This window comes from Castor canadensis, chromosome 7 (genome assembly GCF_047511655.1).
Source record: "Castor canadensis chromosome 7, mCasCan1.hap1v2, whole genome shotgun sequence".
In the NCBI taxonomy this organism is placed as follows: Eukaryota; Metazoa; Chordata; class Mammalia; order Rodentia; family Castoridae; genus Castor; species Castor canadensis.
The window spans coordinates 75,233,774-75,253,636 of NC_133392.1; the positions used below are offsets into that span (position 1 = coordinate 75,233,774).

At 50.1% G+C, this 19,863-nt stretch overlaps 1 protein-coding gene and 1 long non-coding RNA gene across 6 annotated transcripts in view; one reads left to right on the forward strand and one right to left on the reverse strand.

Annotated features, from left to right (window-relative positions):
• Positions 1 to 19,863, forward strand: part of Ldb3 (LIM domain binding 3) — a 62,117-nt gene that overhangs the window by 26,673 nt on the left and 15,581 nt on the right. For 3 of the 5 annotated variants that reach the window (XM_074079337.1, XM_020161325.2, XM_020161324.2), the window contains 4 exons: positions 8,440 to 8,585; positions 15,786 to 16,206; positions 17,466 to 17,646; positions 18,236 to 18,356. In XM_074079337.1, the coding sequence (XP_073935438.1) occupies positions 8,440 to 8,585; positions 15,786 to 16,206; positions 17,466 to 17,646; positions 18,236 to 18,356 (869 nt within the window). Of the gene's footprint in view, positions 1 to 5,253; positions 5,416 to 8,439; positions 8,586 to 15,785; positions 16,207 to 17,465; positions 17,647 to 18,235; positions 18,357 to 19,863 lie in introns of all 5 variants that reach the window. The other 2 variants (XM_020161329.2, XM_074079338.1) reach the window with 2 other exon arrangements.
• Positions 3,929 to 19,863, reverse strand: part of LOC141424833 (uncharacterized) — a 50,792-nt gene continuing 34,857 nt past the window's right edge. The window contains exons 2-4 of the long non-coding RNA XR_012449780.1: positions 16,376 to 16,625; positions 12,286 to 12,392; positions 3,929 to 4,904 (exon numbers count right to left, since the gene is read on the reverse strand). This is a non-coding gene — a long non-coding RNA (uncharacterized lncRNA). The remainder of the gene's footprint in view (positions 4,905 to 12,285; positions 12,393 to 16,375; positions 16,626 to 19,863) is intronic.

Consider the following 19,863-nt stretch of genomic DNA (forward strand, 5'->3'; position numbering starts at 1 on the left):
TGAGGGTGGGGGGACATGGGAATCCATGCTGTGGCCCAATGGGCAGCCTTTGCCTCCCATGGGGCAGTGTGGATAGGGACTAACTCCTTGCCTCTTCTCCCACACCTAGTTGCAAGCAGCAGGCTGAGCTATTCTTCCCCCCATCAGAAAGCCCTTTTCCCGGCAAGCATTACTCATGCTCAGCCTTGGTCCAGGAGGTGAGAGAAGGGCTCTGGTGGGCACATCTGGACTAAGGGGGCAGGTAACATGGACATTCAGGGGCCAGGGTGAGGTCCCCAGGAAGGGGAGAAGAGATGGAAGGCAGCCCTACCAGAATCTTGGTGGCAGGAGGGTGGGAAAGCCTCCAACTGAGTCTTGCTGGGGCCACAGCCCCTTCCTGTGGCCTTGTTCAGAGAATTTAGCAAGAGCTACTTAGGGCAGCAGCATCTAAATAGGTTCCAGTTGGGGTGATAGTGTTACATCCTTCCATAGCAAGTGCTCCACCCACCTGCCTACCCAACAGTTTGGTCCCTGATTGCATGGAATCATACACTGAGAATACAAGGATGATGGCACCTTGGCAAATGAAGAGGGTGTAAAGGCCCATCTTAGGACTCCCTGCCTCTTCTGAAGTTGGATGGCCAGAGTCCTATTCCAGCTCCACTGTCTGGACAGAGCCTTTCTCTTTGCCTTCAGGGACCTTAGTGATCCCACCTGGAAGGATTGGCCAGAGAAGCTGCTCTCTCCTGTACATCTCCCTTGAGATGCTCCCCAAAGCTCCCTGCTGGCCTATACCCCCTTAGCCTCTCACTCCTTCCTGCCTCCAGCAGTCTGATGCCAGGGCCAGCACAGGACCAGGTATCAGCCTGGCTGGTGGATCCACACTGGGGAGGCGAGGGGAAACTCCTGCCTTCATCTAGGCAATTTGGGACACACCATATTTGGATGACCTTTTACTAAGGACTTGTAAGACCCAAGAGTGGGCTGGGGGAACAGGAGCCTGGCAGACAAAGAGAGGTAGTAGTGGTCCCAGGCAATGGGTAGCCTGAGGCTAGCAGAGTTGGTGGGCTCTGTCCCTAGCCCCTAGCCTGTTGAAGACTTTTTGGAGTCACTCAGCTGAAGCCCTGGAAGGCTTTCGCTTGCTTCTCAATCTTCCTGGTGCCTTCCCAGCTACACCAGGCCCCTGTGTGTAGTGCTTTGTGTAGTTCCAGATAAAGGGTCCATGTGAAGCCATCAGAGTAAGCAGGAGAGATGTCCTCATTCATATCCTGTGTCTTTGGGCACTTATTGAAGAGCCTGACTGCTGTAAGTGCTAAAGGAATCAGAAAGGGGGATGTACTGTGACCACAATGCAAGGGTGATCATGTGGAGTCCCAAGGCAAGAGTCCCTCCGACTGGGGGATCAGAGAAGGCTTCCTGCAAGAGGTCAGTTCTTTATGTATGGTTAGGGCTGGGGTGTGTACTGATGAGGGGACTGGATAGACAGTCTAAGCAGAGAGGTCAGAGGTGCTGGTGAGAAAAGGGGTGTTCCATCGTCCTGAATTCATCATCTTTACTGGTATGGAAGAAACGCAGAGGAGGACATGGTTAGTAGTAGTCAGATCTAGAATCCCAGACTATGGGATTTTTAAAATTTTTGGCAGGCTAGGGTTTGAACACAGGGCTTCACACTTGAAAAGCAGGTGTTCTACCACTTGAACCACTCCTTCAGACTATTTTTTGAGATGGGGGTCTCTCAAACTATTTCCCAGGCTGGCCTTGAATTGTGATCCTCCTCCAGACTATTTTTTGAGATGGGGGGGTCTCTCAAACTATTTCCCATGCTGGCCTTGAATTGTGATCCTCCTGATCTCAACCTCCCAAGTACTAGATTACAGGCATCACCTGACAAATTAGTGAGTGCTGTAGGAATATGACCTAAAGATTTTGCTCTCCCCTTTTTTTTTTCTTTCTTTTTTTTTTTTTTTTTTTTTTTTTGGTGGTACTCAGAGCTTCATGCTTGTAAGGCAGGCACTCTCCCACTTATCCATGCATCCAGCAGGCCATGGGATTTTGAATGTCTTCTGAGGGAAAAGTGGAAGGAGCAAAGCAAAGGGCCCCATTCCCACAACAGTTGATGGGTGTCATTCGCTTAGACCACAGTGTCAATGCAGGACCTGGCCCTGCTGCAAAGTCACTTAGCCAATACTTACCCCAAGCAAGAGTCATAGGCTGCAAGATAGAATGCAGACCAGGTGTGTGGCAGCATGAACAATTTTACAATCAACCACCTGACTTGTATTATGTCATCATCTAATGAACAGAAATTTCCATATTCCACTATCTTACCTAGCACAAGTAGCATCGACATCCTAATAATGGCACTCCCTTCCAAACCATTAATACCAATCACAGCATCACCAACAGTGCCAACTCGAATTCAGTGACCCCCAAGAGCTGGCACCTCCACTAGTCCATCCCCATGCTTTCCAGACATCACTGTCATCAATAACAGGGTCAACCAAACTCCACCATTTCCACTACCAAGGACTACCACAACAGCGAGGGGCACAGGGCCAGCATCATCCACTTTGTTTTTATAAAAGTTTTCATTAGGATATATTCATTATATGGGGTGGGGGATTTATAGTGACAATTCCAATTAGGCTTATATTGTACATCACCCCCATCGCCTTTTCCCCTCAACCGCCTCCCTGCCCTACTTAAAGCAAGTGCCTGGGGTTTGTTTTTTCTACCTCTATAGGTATCTAAAGTCCATCTACCATATACCTAATCTTCATTCACCCTCCCTCCATAACTCACTTTCTTATCTGCCCAGCCCTGTTTAGTATCCTCAGTTCCCAGCAGTCAACTGGAAATGTGGGATGGCGCCAAGGACAGGCAAATCAGGGAGACTCGTGTTCCTTGCCAGCCTGCTCCTTCCTACACTGTGAGCCAGGTAGCAGGCTTCAGGGCCTGCAGCTTCTTCTCTGAGGCAGCCATGTCACAAGCATGGCTTCCAGAAGCAAGGTTTTCACAGAAAGGCTAGGCAAGTGAACTCATGCAAGGGCCAGGGCCAGCACTACTGCAGGCCTGCAAACTAGGCTCCCAAGGTTTCCTCTCTGACCACTAAGCCAGAGAGCGCCTGGGCAGGATGTGCGCTTCCTTGTCTTGAATGCTTCCCATGCAGTAGTGGAGAAGACTGGCTTTCATCCCATGGGATAGTCATCCACACCCTTGCCACTTTTTTCTGTTCCCTGATTTTCTTGCTCTATTTCATGCCTTTTTCCTCTCTCGCTGGATGAAGGAGAACAATTGGGTGAGCCCAGGGTAAACATGTTGTGGCTTCCTATCTGGGCACATCTCTCTAGCACCTTGCCACTCCAAGTGTGGTCCATGGACCCGCAGCATCAGCTGATGTTAGAAACCTAGACTGAGCCCCATCCCAGGCCTATTCAACTAGAAGCTGCATTTTAACAAGATCCCCAGGTAATTTGAACGCACGAAAGTTTAAGAAATGTAGTGCTTAGGGCTCACATCCTTTTCTGCCAGCTGGAAGCAATGTGATGTTTTACCAGATATGCAATCTTTCTGGACTTCAAATTCCTTACCTAAACAAGACTCACCATACCAATCAGGGAGACTGAAAGGATAAAAGAAAATAATGATGTACTGCTGATATTATGGAAAGCACCCAGTAGAGGAAAGTACTGTTATTCTGTGTCTAATAAGAACAGCACCTTTTATTGGAAACATTCCACTTGACTGATGACAAGGTTTCTTTCTTCCTGCATGAGGTACTGGTTAAGGCTTCAAATTAAAATGAGCCTCCATCATTTTGTCCCTAAGGGTGGGTTCTAGAACCCTGAGCAATTTAATTCTGTTTCTGTTTCCTCATCTATTAAATAGAGTCAATAATACCCACATAAGAGGGCTGTTGTGTAATTAAAGACAAAACACTGTGGGGGAGGGTGGCTCAAGGGATAGAGTGGCTGCCTCGAAAGCACATGTGAGGGCCTGAGTTCAAACCCCAGTACAACCAAAGAAAGACATAATGCTTGGCACATTGTATCAGGTCAATAAATGAATTACATAACATGTGAGGGACAATTATTCCCATTTGTTGTAGTTACATTTATTCTGTCACTGTTGTCAAAAATACAAAATGCCAATCAAAGAGCAAAGAGTGAGCTGGGTGTTGTGGCACACACCTGTAGTACCAGTTTTCTGGGAGGCTAAAGTAGGAGGATTACTTAAGCCTAGGAATGTCGAGAATAGCCTGGATAACACAGTGAGATCCCTTCTCAGGCAAAAAGCAAAAAAAGCAAAAAACACGAATTTCTTTGTTTCCTATGATTTAATTTTCATTCTCTGCCCCATTTCCCAGGTAGAAGTCTAATCCCATCAGCTCAGGCCCTCACTACTCTTGTCTTTCTAGAGTGGTTCTAGGGAAGAGGAGTGGGCATGTGAGCATCTGCTGGATGTCCCCACCCCATCTGGTCTCTCTGGTCACACTGGCAGAATGCTCATCTCTCTTGTTCCAGTTATAAGGCCTTTCAGATCTACAGGTGCTCAGGGCCACATCTGTGTCACTTTTGGGTGTGTGGGAAACCCTCCATGGCACCCAGGCCACACAGTGGCATGGATATTTGGTCTGCCTGTCCCCTCACCATGGGTCCTGCCACTCCTCAGGGTTTACCCTGAAAAGGGGCACAAGAGCCTCTATCATTGAATCTGCCATACCACTTTACTTGCTTCTGGTCCACATAGTCTTGACCTGCCTGGCATGGTAGCTGTTATCCATCTCAGAAATGTCTTGTTCAAGCCCTGAGTCCTTAGAGCCTTAAAACCCAGCTTCTCACAGTCCAGAGCCTACGACCTTGACACTCAAGTATTTCACCTCTGCTTTTCTGTTGTTGTTGTCGGATCACCCCTCCCAAAAGGCACTGCATGGAAAAAGATGAAAGGGAAAGGATAGGTCAGTAATCTGGTTGGTAATTAAATCTACTTTTCCATTGCACTGTATTTTGCTGAGAAAGAAAAGTTAGGAAGTACAGAAAAATGGAGGGGAAAACATCTTTTCAGGATTGAGAATGTGTGCTGTGATTCCCTCTGGGAATCCCAAAGGAGCTCTTTCCCTGAGCCTGGAAGATGCCGGCTCTGGAGGATCAGGCTCTGTTTGCAGTGCTAATGGTGATTCCGGGACCTGCCGCTGCTGCCCCACCTTCTCCTCAGGGTTCCCACAGGGCCTGGGGCCCCCTTGACCTGTTGTCTTTTTTGGTCCCACCTCATCAGCACCCCTATTGAGCATGCTCCAGTGTGCACCAGCCAGGCCGCCACCCCTCTGCTGCCCGCTTCTGCCCAGCCGCCTGCTGCTGCCTCTCCCAGCGCAGCCACTCCCCGTGCCACCACCGCCTCTGCTGCAGCCCCTGCCTCAAGCCCTGAGGACAGTCCAAGGTAACTGGCCTGCAGGTGCATGGGAAAGGGAGGCAGGCGAGGCCCCACCCTCGGTCCATCTGCAGGCTGCGGGACCAGGTGCTTAGGGACCTGAGATTTCCCAAGAAAGCCAAGGCCAGCACTGCTTGGTGCAGAATGTAAAGGGTAAGTTGGCACACTTCATGGGACTGCACCACCTGTGGCAAAGGACAGAGGCAGGGACATTGCCCTGCCCCCAGGAGCACACCTCTAGTGACATAGGTAAAATTCACTCACACATGTGTCCGTGTGTGCACACAAACAGAAAGATTAGATTAAATTACAAAATTGGGGAGGTGGCTAAGTGGTTAGTCCTTGTTCCTGAAACTCAACTAAGGAAGAATAAGTCATCCCCATGGACTGGGGAAATCAAGGAAGACTCTCTGGAGGAGGGAACATGGAGGTAGGCATGGACGCCAGATCAGATAGTTTAGCCACTGACTGGCCCACCTCCTCTACCCTCTGTTTTCTTGATGGAGAAGCATGTTAACTCCAGATCCACCTGGTGTAGCAGATATAAATCTCTGCTCCTCTACTTACTCTCTGTAACCCCAAGAAAGGGACTTAGCTTCTCCAAACCTCAGTCTTTTCATCTGTTTAGTTGTTTAAAATATCACATGGATATATGGGGGTGTGATGAAAAAAAATACACATAGTACACAAAAAGGGTACTTCAAATGCCTGCATCCCGGCCTGTCCTCCTGGATACCCCGTAAGGCAGAGCCCAAAGGCAAGGGGAGAGTGGGGAGCGGAGGGGACAGCAGGACAAGTTGCCCTGGAGCCACCAGCTGTACCAGTCAGGGTTGGCTGGGCTCTTTCCTGGCTTCCCAGAGCTGCCAGTTGGTATTTGGAGCCAGAGCCCAGTTTCCTAGCCCCCCCATGAATTTTCTGGGGAGGACAAGACTCTTGAGTCTTGCAACCTGGAGCAAAAATGCCCACAGGTCTGTCTGCTGCCCACCTCCACCCCCAGCTTTATAATGACCCATGTGGTGCCAAGATCAGCCTTTGCCCAGCTTAACTCAAGCCTTAGCAGTGAGCCTGGCCCTGGGCTTTCAGAGGTGGTTTTTCACCAGTTTTCTGGGGGCAGGGTTAGCAAGCTGGTTCCCCTCTCCATGCCAGAATCTCTTCCCATAAGGGTTTTGCTATCTGTACAAAGAAGAAACTTTGAGGAGGGTTAAAAAATGTCTCTGTTGTTGAGTGGAAAGAAGTTTCCTAATTTGAATGGGGGAGCATAGATGCTGGAGCCTGCAGGTAATACAGTCTCATCCTTACCCCTGTTGAAGGGCAGGCTCTAGAACAGGGCTCCAGGCTTCTATATCTTTGGCTTGCCCACCACAGGGCACCTGAAACCCTCCAGATGCCCTCAGCAGGGTGAGTCCTTGCTTCCCCTAGCCTTGCCAAGAAAGCTCAGGCCTGCATAGAACTTGGAGAGACCCCAGAGGGCTGCCCAGAAGAGCATCTGGCTGCAACAGAAGGACGGGGTGGAGAGGGTGGTGGGCGAAAGACACACTCTGAACCCAGAGTGTGTCTGAGCCAGCTCGTGCCTCTCCTCCCACCTGGGCTGGGAAGGAGCTAGAGCTAGAGGCAAATGCACACCTCAGCCTCTCATTGGAACCTGGCTTCAGAGTTCTCTATCCACATCAATCCCCAAGACAGGACCTATAGCTCCTGGGATACTGGCAAAATGTCCTCTACTGAATTGTGGTCTCATTGAACCATGGTAGAAGCTACACCTCTGAATACGATCTCTTCTTTGGGAAAGCCGCTACTCTGATGGTCTTAGCACTGGGAATCTATCCACAGAAGGGCAAGGAGGAAAGACAATGGCCTCACTCAACTAGAAGCTTGCACAGTGACAGGGCAAGTATGCAGAACCCCCGGATCAGGAGTGCTAGCTCCCTAGGACTGTGTTACTTTTGCCTTGTCTGAGGCAGTCCCACAGCTCCCTGGATCTACTCAGGTACTTGGTGTTGGGTTCTTATCCCAGGGTCACCCCACTGAAAGCCCCAGAGAGGCAGGCACTCCAATTCTACCACTTTGCTTAGCAGGGATGGGCAGGCCCTAGGCACGTGGGAAACAGGTGGAAGGAATGCAGGAAGCCATAGGCAGGCGGAGGTCTACTTCCAGAAACTCACTTCTCCAGCGCTTTGCCAATGACCCATTTGCCCTGGGTGTGGTCATATATCCCTTTTAGGATCTGAAAGATGCAGGGAGAGAGCATGGAACATGGTCTGTAAGGTGTTCACTAGTTTTAAATGAAGAAAAGGATCTCACAAACAAGTGAAATTGGGAAACACTGGATTAGATAAGATTAAACAAGCTGTTGAACTCTAGGGAGTTCTTGGAGCCTTCAGCTCCCAAAGAGAGGCCAAGTACAGCATTTCCTGAGGGCAATGAACTAGGACACTTTTTTCCCTATCTCTTTGCTCCCATGGTCCCTGGGCTTCATAAGGGAAGAGGCCTTTTGACAGCTAACCCAGTGGAAGGAAAAGGAATTCTCTAAGTGGAGTGGGTTTGCTGGGAAGAGCTGCTGGGGGCTTCTGGCTCTTCCCATGAGTCCTTGCTGTAGTATTCTTGCTCAGAAACCTGACACTACTGCTCCAGTAGGAAGAAGAAGAGGCCAGGGGGTCAGAGGTTGCGAAGGGCCTCAGAAGGTGGAGGAGGGAGGGGAAGCTGTGACCACCTCCATCGTCCTTCTCTTCCCTCCCTCTGTCTCTATCCTTGGCCCATCACAACAGTGGCAGTCCCATGGGAGTGAAGGATTCTTCATGTGTCCTCTTGTCTGGCTGGGGCCTTTCCTCCCTTTTTCCAAAGGTGGTAGCACTAGCCATAAGGAGCAGCTTCCCCCCTTCTGAAACACCCTGGCTTCTCCTTCACAGCCTTTGGCAGCTACCCAAGGACATTTCTGTCAGATCCCTCCTCAAAGAGGCTCCTGAAGATCAGGTTGCAGGCTCCAGGGCTTGGATGGGGACCGTTCTTGCCGTAACTCTTCCTCCTTGGTTCCAGGCCCCAGGCTTCTGCCTACAGCCCTGCAGCAGCCTCCTCTCCAGCACCAGCCACTCATACCAGCTACAGCGAGAGTCCTGCTGCCCCTGCACCCAAGCCCCGGGTTGTCACCACTGCCAGCATCCGGCCTTCTGTCTACCAGCCAGGTGAGAGCCAGGGTGGGAAGAGAGGTTGTCCAGACCGGGTATAGGGCTGGCTCCAAGGCCACGTCTTCAGAGGAATAGTAAGGCCCTACTGGCTCAGTCTTCCTTCCCCCAGTTGTGGGCCAGAATCCCAGGGAGCCTGCATCTGGCCATGGAGACAGGTGCGCAGTGTCAGACAGGGATGGAGCCTCCTAGCTCTTAGGAAGAAGATGTTCCTGGATGTAGATTTCCAAGTTCAAGGTGAGGGAAGGGAGGTTTTGGGGCACAGGGATGGGAAGCTGTTCCTCCATGAATCTGGATCTGGCTCAAGCTAGAGGATAGACAACTATAACAAAAACGTCACAGGCTTTGGACTGACCTACTGTATCACAGTATGCTTTTAGACAAGCTGTTTAACCTGTCTACCTTGCTGAGGCAAGGTAGCTGAAGGCACATCCAACATGGCAGTGGAGGGCCAGGTCAGGGTGGGTCCAAGGCAGAATTCTCTGGTTCTCTGGGCCCCTTATCAGTGCCCAGGGTCGCCTTGCAGGGACAAGGGTTCAGCCCTATGTCCCTTGCTTTTCTAGGCAAAGTCAGGCTTCCTTCCCAAAGACCAAGGGCAGTTCTCAGGCTGTCCTTCAGCCTGCCTTTCTCTGCTAGTCATTGCTTAAAACCTAAAGGTTTTTCCCCAGATTGGGGAAAGTGACTGCGTAAGGGCTCCTGGCATCCAGGCCCTAAGTCTGGTCTCATCCCCTCCTTCCTGTTGGATTCAGAGTCTGAACTTCAAGAGGGCAGGACTGTAGTGAATTTTCTCCTTTGTATGCACCTGACTTGGGCCTGACAAGAGGAGATACTCAGCAAAGGCACAGAGAAGGAAGGAACAGGGTTAGTGCCATAACTCAGCAGAGGGCTTGCCTAGCATGCTGAAGGCCCTGGGTCACACACACGCACACCCACATACTGTAAATAAAAATAAATGAAATTTCCTCATTAAAAACAAGAAAAAGATGAAGGAAAGGGTTGGGGGAGGTGTAGCTCAGTAATAGAGCTCTTGCCTAGCATGTGTGAAGCTCTAGGTTTGATCCCCAGCACCAAAAATAAAGGACAACTGAATGCATGAGTGCTGGGAAGGAACACATCATCAGAGTGGGCAGGGGAAGGCTATGATCTTGAGTTCTGTACTCTGGCAGCAGTACATACAGGGCAATGGGTCTTAGAGGGATCGTTTGGTGCCCATTCCATTAAAGCAGCATACTTTAAACATATTTATCACTATAGCCATCTTGAATTTATGGAATGCAATAATGATTTTACATTTACAGTAGTGATACAAACATTTCTCTCCCATCAAAATTATACACATTTTTTTAAGTGGTACTGGGGTTTGAATTCAGGGCTTCATGCTTCCTAGACTCTACTACTAGAGCCATGCCTCCAGCACTTTTTGCTCTGGTCAATTTTGGAGACAGGGTTTGTTTTTGCACAGGCTGGCCTAGACCTTCATCCTCCTCTCTTAAGCTCCCTGTAGTGGCTTGAAGGATAAGCACATACCACCATGTCCACTTTTTTTCTGTTGAGATGGGGTCTTGCAAGCTTTTTTTTGCCCAGGGTTGGCTTGGAACTGCCAACCCTGATCTCAGCCTCCCAAGTAGCTAGGATTACAGGTGATCCACCTGGTTCAAATATAATTTTTAACAGTTTTTTTTTAAACAGTTTTAGGTTTCGACAAGATTAAGGGGAAGGTACAGAGATTTTCCATATACTTCCTGTCCCCACACATGCACAACCTCCCCCTTTATCAAATTCCCTATCAGGATACATATCGGTTTTGCATTTGGTAAACTGATGAAGGGAGGAAGTTTTAGACTAGTGTGGGAAAGAATGGGGTGGGTCATTCTAAGGGAGAGGACAAAGGGGACCACGAATGAGCATGAATGGGCGAAGCAGCTGTGGGCATAACATCATGTACAGTGTCTAGACAGAGCATGTCCCATTAAAGCACAAGAGAGACCCCACTGAGTTTTTCTCTAAGGTTGGAGCGCAGAGGAGGTTAAGACAGGGATTGGGTCAGGAAGAGCCTTGCTTGGGGAGCTTAAACTTGGTGGGTGGGCCAGTGGTACTACCTTCAACCTCGGTTTTATAAGGCTCAGTCTGACAGCGTGTTGCGTGTTCAGGAAGCGCTTTAGCTGATACCAGACTGACTCCCAGTTTGCTCCTTGAGGCAAACTACCTCATCTCTCAGGGCTGAACCTCCTCACTTGAAAAAATAAGGATGACACTGTGTAATTCGTGTTCTGTGGATGGAATGACACTCCTAGCACGATGCCTGGAAAACGGGAAGTGTTTCTCTCTATCCCTTAAGAGTCAAGGGCAGAAAATTCTGAGGTTAAAACTTCACCGGATGAAGTGGCATTTTGGACAGGGCTGTAGTGAGGGGACAGAAGTGGGGGACAATGGAGGGAGGGTGGAAAGGAGTTTGAATGCGAAGCGGCAGGTTGGGGGGCATTCCGATCCTGTACAGGCAGGCCCCTCTGGAGCCCCCCATTCCCGACCGCCGACTGTCCCCCTAAGGCCCGCCAGGGGGCGACACGGCTCCGGGGCGCGCCCTGCCAGGCCCGCCCTGCGTCCCTTTCCGCTCCTTCCCGGGCTGGGGCCCAGGCGGGCGAGACGTGCCGGAGCCGCGGGCCTCCGCGCCGTTCCCAGGCGGTGCAGACGTTAACTCATTCCTGCCTGGAGGGGAGGAGGCGATCTGCCCCGCCTTTCTGGCCTGGGGGGCCCGGGGGCGGCTGGCAGGCGGCCCGGACGAAGCGGGGAGTGTGTGCCCGCGCCGCGCTCCGGGCTGCGGGGACCCGGGTGCCGTGGACAGCCGCCCGCGCGGCCGGGCCGCAGTCTCCTCCGGGCTGAGGGCGGCTTTCGCAGCCCGGATCTTATCGCTGGCGCCGGGGCTGGGCGTCCGCTCCCCAGAACACCTGGGGCCCGGGAGGGGCGGTGGCGCGGGGGCCGGGACTCGCCGTGGGCGGAGGGCACCGCGGCCCCGGGATGGCCACGTCGGCCCGCGGCTCGGGTGGTGACCGTGCGCTCGCAGAGAGCCAGGCCCGGCCCGGAGTGACTCAGAAATCACCTTGTTTAATTACACCGTCCCGAGGCCGCCGGGTGAGATAAGGGCCTTTTGAACTTGGCAATTAGAGATGAAGTATCACCTTCTAATTTGGACGGGTTTAATTCCGACATGTAGAAATAGCAACGGCCCGGGAGCTCCGATGGGACGGATAGCAAGTCTCTGTTGGCATGGCGTGCGTGTCGCGCGGGGGAAGAGAGAAACAGCCCGGGAGTAGGGGACCCCCGGGGGAGGGGAGCTGGCCGGTGGCCACAGGGAGGGGAAGGTCCTTCTCTGGGGTGGGCACAACCCTGGGCTAGGTTCCAGCCTGCTCCAGTGGGGTGAGGAAAGGAGGGTGGCTCTGGGGATCCAGAAGAAGAAAGAGGGTTAGAATCGCTGGAGGGAGGCAGGAAAGGTGGGCCAGGGCCGGGCCTAATTGGAAGCTGTGGGCTAAAGTCTGCTTTGTCACCTGGGGAGGGGCTAAGCAGGGATCTGGGGCTGCTTAAGGTGTCTTGAGCCACCATTTTTGCTAGGCAGATCTTTGCTAGGCAGATCGCTAGCTGGCTGACCTGGAGCTGGTCACATAACTCTCCAAACCTCAATTCCTGGTCTGTAAAATGTACTTACTTGCCTGGCTGCGTGAAGAATATGCCACAAGATCGTGTTCGTAAAGTGCCTGGCATGTGGAAGCCATCAGAACCTGGGAGTCACTGCTTTGACTGGGACAGCACCATCTGAGAGGAAGAAAATTTCTGGTAGCCATATTTTTAAAACCCAAAAGAAAGCAGGTGAACTTAATTTTAGTATGTTTTATTTAATTCAGTATATTTAAAATGGTTCAGAGGCATGCAGGTGGTGCATATCTGTAGTCCCAGCTACTTGGGAGGTTGAGGCAGGAGTACTGCTTAAAGCACCCCAGAAGTTCAAGGCCAACCTAGGCAAACATAGTGAGCTCTGGGCTCAAAAAAAAAAAAGAAAAGAAATGGAAGGAAGGAAGGAAGGAAGAAGGATAGAGGTGGGAAGGGGAAGAGAAGACAAGTGTTAGACTGAAAAGCACAGAGGGATAGACAGATTTATTCAGGAGAAGGAAGCTGCAGATGAGTTCTCCAGAAGATGCTAGAGCCCCCTGCTGCTTACAGACTGGGGCTTTTACAGGTGAGGAAGGACCTTGTGGCTTATCCATTGTCTGTTGCTAGGGGTATCAAGGAACTTGGTCTTGTGCTCTGGTACAGGTGCTGGGAAACAGGACGTTACAGTCATGGACCGATGGCAAGAACAGGAAGGACGCTGCTAGGTGTAGACAAAGAATTCGATCTTGTGTTTTGGCACAGGTGCTAGGAAACAAGATTTCCCTGGATGGGGGTGGGGAGCTGTCTCTACTAGTGCCAAATAACACTAGGGTCAAGCAGATTTTAAGATGGCATAAGTGATGTCAAGTTGAGGCCTAAGAAGAAAGAAAGATCTTACACAGACCCCATTGTATACAACAGGTAGAGACAAAACTGGTGAAGTTCTTCCAGATCACCTCTCTTCATTCTCCTTTCCAGATAGTATTCCCCAAGGCACCCTTGCTCCTAGCAAGAGACCCTCTGTCCCAGGCACTAGGGGGCTATGCAAGGTTCTTGGGGAGGATGACAACACCTCAAATTTGGGCTTTGTAGCTTTACAAAATGGATGCACTGTGTCGTTCTCATACTGTCCACCACACCCTGTGAGGTGTGTCATACATTTCCACCACCAATGAGTGGGCTTGGTCCCAGGTTATCTGACCTCAAAGTGTCATATTTCCCTTCTCTTCACCATCCTACAATATACCTGGCTGTGTTCCTCTCAGGTGCCCATCAGACCATGGGATTAGCCGGCAATACCTCCCAACCCTGGGACCCAGGTGCCACCATCCTTGTTGCCTTCACTCACATTTAGTGACATATACACTTTGCCAGGTGCTAGGCTAGGCACTTTATGTTTCTTATTTTCTCTTAATCCTCAGGCGATTAAGAATTATTATTACCATTTTTAGAGGAGGAAACTGAGACCCAAAGAGGTTAAGGAATTTACCCAAGGATATACAGCCAGGAATCAATAGAGTTGGGGTGTGAAGACAGGGCTTTTGGGGGAGCTGGGGGCAGTGATGGGGATTGAACCAGGGTCTCTTGCATACTAGGCAAGAATTCTACCACTGAGCTACATCCCCAGTCCCAGGTCAGGATTCTTTATAACTGAGCTATATTCCAGACCATGGGGTCTTCTCCATGTTGAAAATGACTCCATAGGCTAGGGATGTAGTTCAGTGGTATAGCAGATACCTAGCATACATGAGGCTCTGGGTTCAACCCTCATTACCAGTCACAAAAGGAAAAGAGACTCCTTGATGACATGGTGCCCTGGATAGAAATCGAACTTGGGTTCTTTTTTGGTTTTTGGTACTGGAGTTTGAATTCAGGATTCAGGGTTTCTTACTTGCAAAGTAGGTGCTCTACCACTTGAGCCACACCTCCAGTCTATTTTACTCTTGTTATTTTAGAGATGGGGTCTCTTGAACTATTTGTCTGGGCTGGTCTCAAACTTCAATCCTCTTGATCTCAGCCTCCCAGGTAGCTAGAATTATAGGCATGAGGCACCGGTGCCCACCTGGAATTGGATACTTTACAGAGGCAGCTTGTGTAATAAGGTTTTAGAAACTCACTCTGCCCATACTCTCTGAGCCCTCGTGCCCTGGAGTGTAGAGAGGGCTAACGTGAGGACTGACCCAGACAATCTGCTTTGTGCCTGGCCTACCCTCAGTACGTGGGAGGAAGATTCAATGTGGAGAAGGTCCTATCTTTGGGAGCCAGCATCACTCCCAGGATGGCTCAGGGCAGGGCTGTGGATGCTTCCTACAGCCATTATTGTAGGCATAGTTTCTACACTCCCAGCGAGGGCAAATGTGTTTTCCACATTTGCCAGCTGTAAAGGGCCATTCATCTGAGAACAAGGTGCATAATTGGAACAGCAGGCCACTCATGATGGCCCCAGGCACTATGTGGGAAGAAAGACCAGAGGTGGAGCCAGGGTCTTGAGGTCTTGAGTCCACCTAGGGTCCATGGGAATGCCTTGGCACAGTTCATCCCACCCAAGCCTGGATCCGGAGTGGGCAGAGAGGCTACCTTGTCTTGCTTCCAGGGATGTGAAGCAAATTGGGGGCAGAGATGAGTCCTCTGGAACCTCCCTCCCTGGAGGAAGAGGCCTGCTGAAGTATGTGCTCAGGATGCAGCTAGGTCTGCCCAGCTGGCTCCACAGCAAGAGGCAACAGAAACTTGGGTCTGAGGGTCCAGACCAAGAGGGTCCCGGGGCAGCAGTTGCCATGCCACCTGTGTACTGAGCCATAGTTTCCGCACTCTCAGTGAACGCTCAGAGGGGTTCCAGAAATGGGACAGCACATTCTGTTCTCTATGCTCAGACTTCCTAGGTAACCACTAGGGTGTCACTCAAACACACTCTCAATTTGCACTAAGTGATGTTGAGAAGCAGAGGTCCCCAGGGACCAAGGGAGCAGCTAGACCTGGACCGTATCATGCCAGCATCTCTGCCCAGGCTGGTTCTGAATGACTCCTCTAAGACTCCCCCATCAAACCAAGCAGGAATTCCTCTCAATAACCTGAATCTGAAAACCCAGCTGCCAGGTCATCTGCTTTGTCCAGAAGGTTCCACTACATCTAGGTGTAGCAAACACATACCCACTGAGGCATTTCGGACTGGAATCACAGCTGAAAGCATCCTTCGGTTCTGGCTGAACTGACCCACTCCCACCCTCTTCCAGGCCCAGGCACCCTCCATCTTCTTCAGGGCTTGGCAGCCAAGACCTGCAGATGGAGCTTCACCCCTCACAGCTGCAAATATTTATAGCTACAGCCCTTTCCCAGTGCTGTGCAAGCTCCCAGGGCTCTGCTGAGCTTGCTCTTTTATTTCCCTGGGCTCCCTGCTGAGAGCTAAAATCTGCGCCATCAAGATCAGGAGTATATGTCCCCTAAAAGTTGGAATTGACCTGCTCTGATATTAAAGTCACCTTTTGCAGTTCTCTGGCTAGCGGTGGGGGAGGGGAGGAGTGAATTCCTGACACATATTCTTTGGGTATTTTTGGGTTGCAGTTCCTGCATCTACCTACAGCCCATCCTCAGGAGCCAATTACAGTCCGACTCCCTACACCCCCTCGCCCGCGCCTGCCTACACCCCCTCGCCCGCTCCCACTTATTCCCCCTCCCCTGCACCAACCTATATGCCCTCGCCTGCCCCAAACTATAACCCCACACCCTCAGCGGCCTACAGCGGGGGCTCCGTGGAGTCTGCCAGCCGTCCCCCCTGGGTGACCGATGACAGCTTCTCACAGAAGTTTGCTCCTGGCAAGAGCACCACCTCCATCAGCAAGCAGACCCTGCCCCGAGGGGCCCCAGCCTACAGCCCAACTGGTCCCCAGGTGACCCCCCTTGCCAGAGGCATGGTCCAGAGAGCCGAGCGCTTCCCAGCCAGCAGCCGAACTCCACTCTGCGGCCACTGCAACAACGTCATTCGGTATGATCGTTGTCCACTGGGACACTGGAGGGGTGGGCTTGTCCACAGGCTGAGCCCTGTGGTCGGGGGTTGGGAAGGCAGGTGTGGGGAGAAGGCCAGCCACACAGGCAACTTGAAGTCCCTCTGCTTCACCATCTGTCTGACCCTCTCTGAGCTGGAGCTCACATACCTGTGTGGCAGCCACAGCCCTGGGGAGGTGGGAGGATTCCATGAGGTAAGTGGTGAGGCTCCCAGCTCAGTGCCTGGTGCCAGGAGCTCCTCCTTGGGCTAAGGCCGGTTCTGGGAATTGCTGCCCTTGTCTGGTTTATTGGGCACGTTGCAAGCTGGCTGACATTCCTGGTTTTGACCCAGCTTTCCTTTAGGGTTGCTTCTGGGTCTTTCCACAGACAGGCTTGTGCCTCTCAGGGCTTTGGTGGGCACTGAAATGAAAACAAGTCACTTCACATTTAGAAGCCAGGGGTCACAGATGCTGCTTCTTTAAATATAGTATGAAAGTGTGTGTGTGTGTGTATGTACGTGTGCGTGCATGCATGCATGATAAGCATATGTATATGAAAAATACACTCTTTAACACCTTTTTTTTTGTGGCAGTACTAGGGGTTGAACCTAGGGCCTCACACTTGCTAGGTAGGCACTATACCATTTGAGCCACTCTGCCAGCAAAAAATGCATTCTTTAAAAATAACGTAACACAAACTCCTTAGAAAGTAATTTAAAAACACAAAAATGTACAAATTAGAACCTGAAGAATTTCCTCATAGTTGCAGTGTTCTGACTACTTATCTGGAGCTACATTATCAGGTTTATATCCTGGGTCTCCCACTTTCTGGCTTAGAGCCTTGAATGGGTTATTTAACCCCTCTGTGCCCCAGTGTCCTTTCCTGAAAATGGGCATCATATTAGTTCCTTCTTCTTAGGATTGTTGTAAGGATTAAACACAAAATTTTTCTTGAGTGGTGCCTGACACAGACAGGGTAAGCATTTAATAAATGTTAGCCGTCAACATCACTGTTGTTATAATTACCCACGGCAAACTCAATTCCGTCATGTGCTTGCCCAGCCCCTGCAGTGGATATTTGAGTTGGTTCTGGGTTCTCTTTACGGGAAGCACTGCAACCACCAGTATCTTTCTGCATGGGCATTCTCAGAATTCTGTATTACTTCATTAGAACAATCACAAAAGTGGGAGGGTCTTGAAATATCTAGTTTCCCATTTTGGATGCTATTTATTAGGTACTGTTTGTTCTCTGCCTCCTCAGGGGCCCTTTTCTGGTAGCCATGGGCCGCTCCTGGCATCCAGAAGAGTTCAACTGTGCCTACTGCAAGACCTCCCTGGCAGATGTGTGCTTTGTGGAAGAGCAGAACAATGTTTACTGTGAGCGGTGTTATGAGCAGTTCTTTGCCCCACTCTGTGCCAAGTGCAACACCAAAATCATGGGGGTAAGTAGGCAACACCCCTCTCCTTTGACCCTTGTTTCTCCCTAGCTCTGACCGACCTCTCCCCTTCTCTAAGATTGTGGTGTCCCATTAGGAAATCAAGAAGTTTCCTCCGCTAGAAGAGGAAGCAACTCCATTTTTATTCTAGAAGGAAGTTGGTTTGCCACCAATGAAATCAGGGAGCAAATGAACTTGAGGCAAGAAATGATTAAATGCTGTGTCATGCAACTTGAAGAGATGGTGAAGCTCTGCAAAGCAAGTTGTTACTTCATAGTCTGACTTCACCACTCACCTGCAGGTGGCCTTGACCCTTGATTCCCCTTTAGTAAAGTGGCAGTAATAAGCAGAACCTGCCTCCCAGGTTTAATGGGAGGATTAAGCGTCACACAGCTTATGTAAGAATGCACAGAATCTGGCACCCAGCCAGCACTGGACACTGGGAACCCTTTCCACATCTTCCCTTGGCTTATCCAATGCCTGTTTCCTAGGCCCTCCTGTCCTGTTCCCTGATTGCAGCTTGGGTAGAGGAAGTCCAGTGTCGCTCCCTTTCTCCCAGGGACCTTTCTGTTCTGAGTTCAGCTCTTTCCCCCAGGAAGTGATGCATGCACTGAGACAGACGTGGCATACCACCTGCTTTGTCTGTGCAGCCTGCAAGAAGCCTTTTGGGAACAGCCTCTTCCACATGGAAGATGGAGAACCCTACTGTGAGAAAGGTAGGAATATGGGATGTGATGAATGCCATACCATGTGATATGAGGTCAGGTGACCCCACCTCCAGCCCCATCAGGAAAACAGGATCTGGCACAGAAGACTAACTCCTGTCTGAATCCATTCACATCTAACCATCAGTAGGCCTTTGTTTCTAGAAGAAGAGTTTTTGGTGTTTTGTTTTGTTTGGCATGCAGGGGGTCAAACCCAGGGCCTCATGCATGCTAGGCAAGTGCTCTAACCACTGAGGTTAACTCCTTATTTTTGGTTTTGTGTTTAGTGCAGAATCATGCTAATATTACACAAAGGAAGCTAGTTGAACTATTTGCGCTGCTCATTTGGTTGCAACTTTCTTGGGGAAGGGAGGCAGTCCGTAGCTTATTCTACACATCCAGTCTCTGCCCCTCCCATGCATCACAAATTGACCTCATAACCACCTAGGAAATCTTTCAGGTTGTTTTGATGTGGAGACCCAAATCTAGTATGAAAGGCCTTGACTTTGAACTTCATCCTAGGTTCTGTTTCTGGCTCCACCTCAGGCTGGCTTTGAAACCCTGAGTGAATTACCATAGTTTTCTGAGCCTCACTTTCCTCATCTGTAAACACCTGCCTTACAGAGTTGTGGTGAGGATGAAGCCAGCAAAGGTGGAAAGCATGGAATATGTGAGCATCCCTTCCTACCATGTTTTCCAGACTTTGGTGTTTTCTTCAAATTCTTTTTTTTTTTTTTAACTGTTTTCCACTTATTTGTTTATTTAAATTAGAATATATTCGTCATGGGGGGGGCATTCATAGTGACAATTCCCGTTAGACTTATATTGTACATTGGTTACATTGCCCCCATCGTCTCTCCCCCTCAACCTCCTCCCCACCCCTCTTAAAGCAATTGCAAGAGGTTTCTTAGTTCTATTTCATATAGGTATATGAAGTCCATCTACCATATACCCTCACTTTAATCTCCTTCCTTCATTCCCCTCCCACTAGTACCCCCCCCCACATACTGTACCTATTTTACAGTCCTGTCTTTTGTTATTAATACTTAAGTTGATGTTCAAAGGGATGTCTCAATGTATCCCCACATTGTCCATTAAACCTCTTCCATTACTCTCCCTTACCCCTTTACCCCCCAACACTTCAAATTCTTATAATCTTACCGCCTGAATTCAAAGTTGCTCGATATCCCATACAATATGCTGCCTTAAAATGTGGGGAATTATGGAAAGTTTAGGAGACACAGCACTTTATAAGACAGCAGGAGTCCTGGTTGGCTGGCCATTCACTCATTCACCCACTCATTCATAGTCTGACTCTTTCAGAAAGGATTTGAGGCAGGGTTCAACATAGATAGACATGAAGGTTAAGACAATAGCACCCAAAAATCAGAAGAGGGAAAAGTAAGCACACCGATTGTGAAAAATAACAGAGCAGCCAATATGAGGTCAAAAAGAGAAACAGAGTAAGTTAGCTTACTTTCAAATCAGAGGGGAAAAATCATTCTAGCTCCTCTAGGGG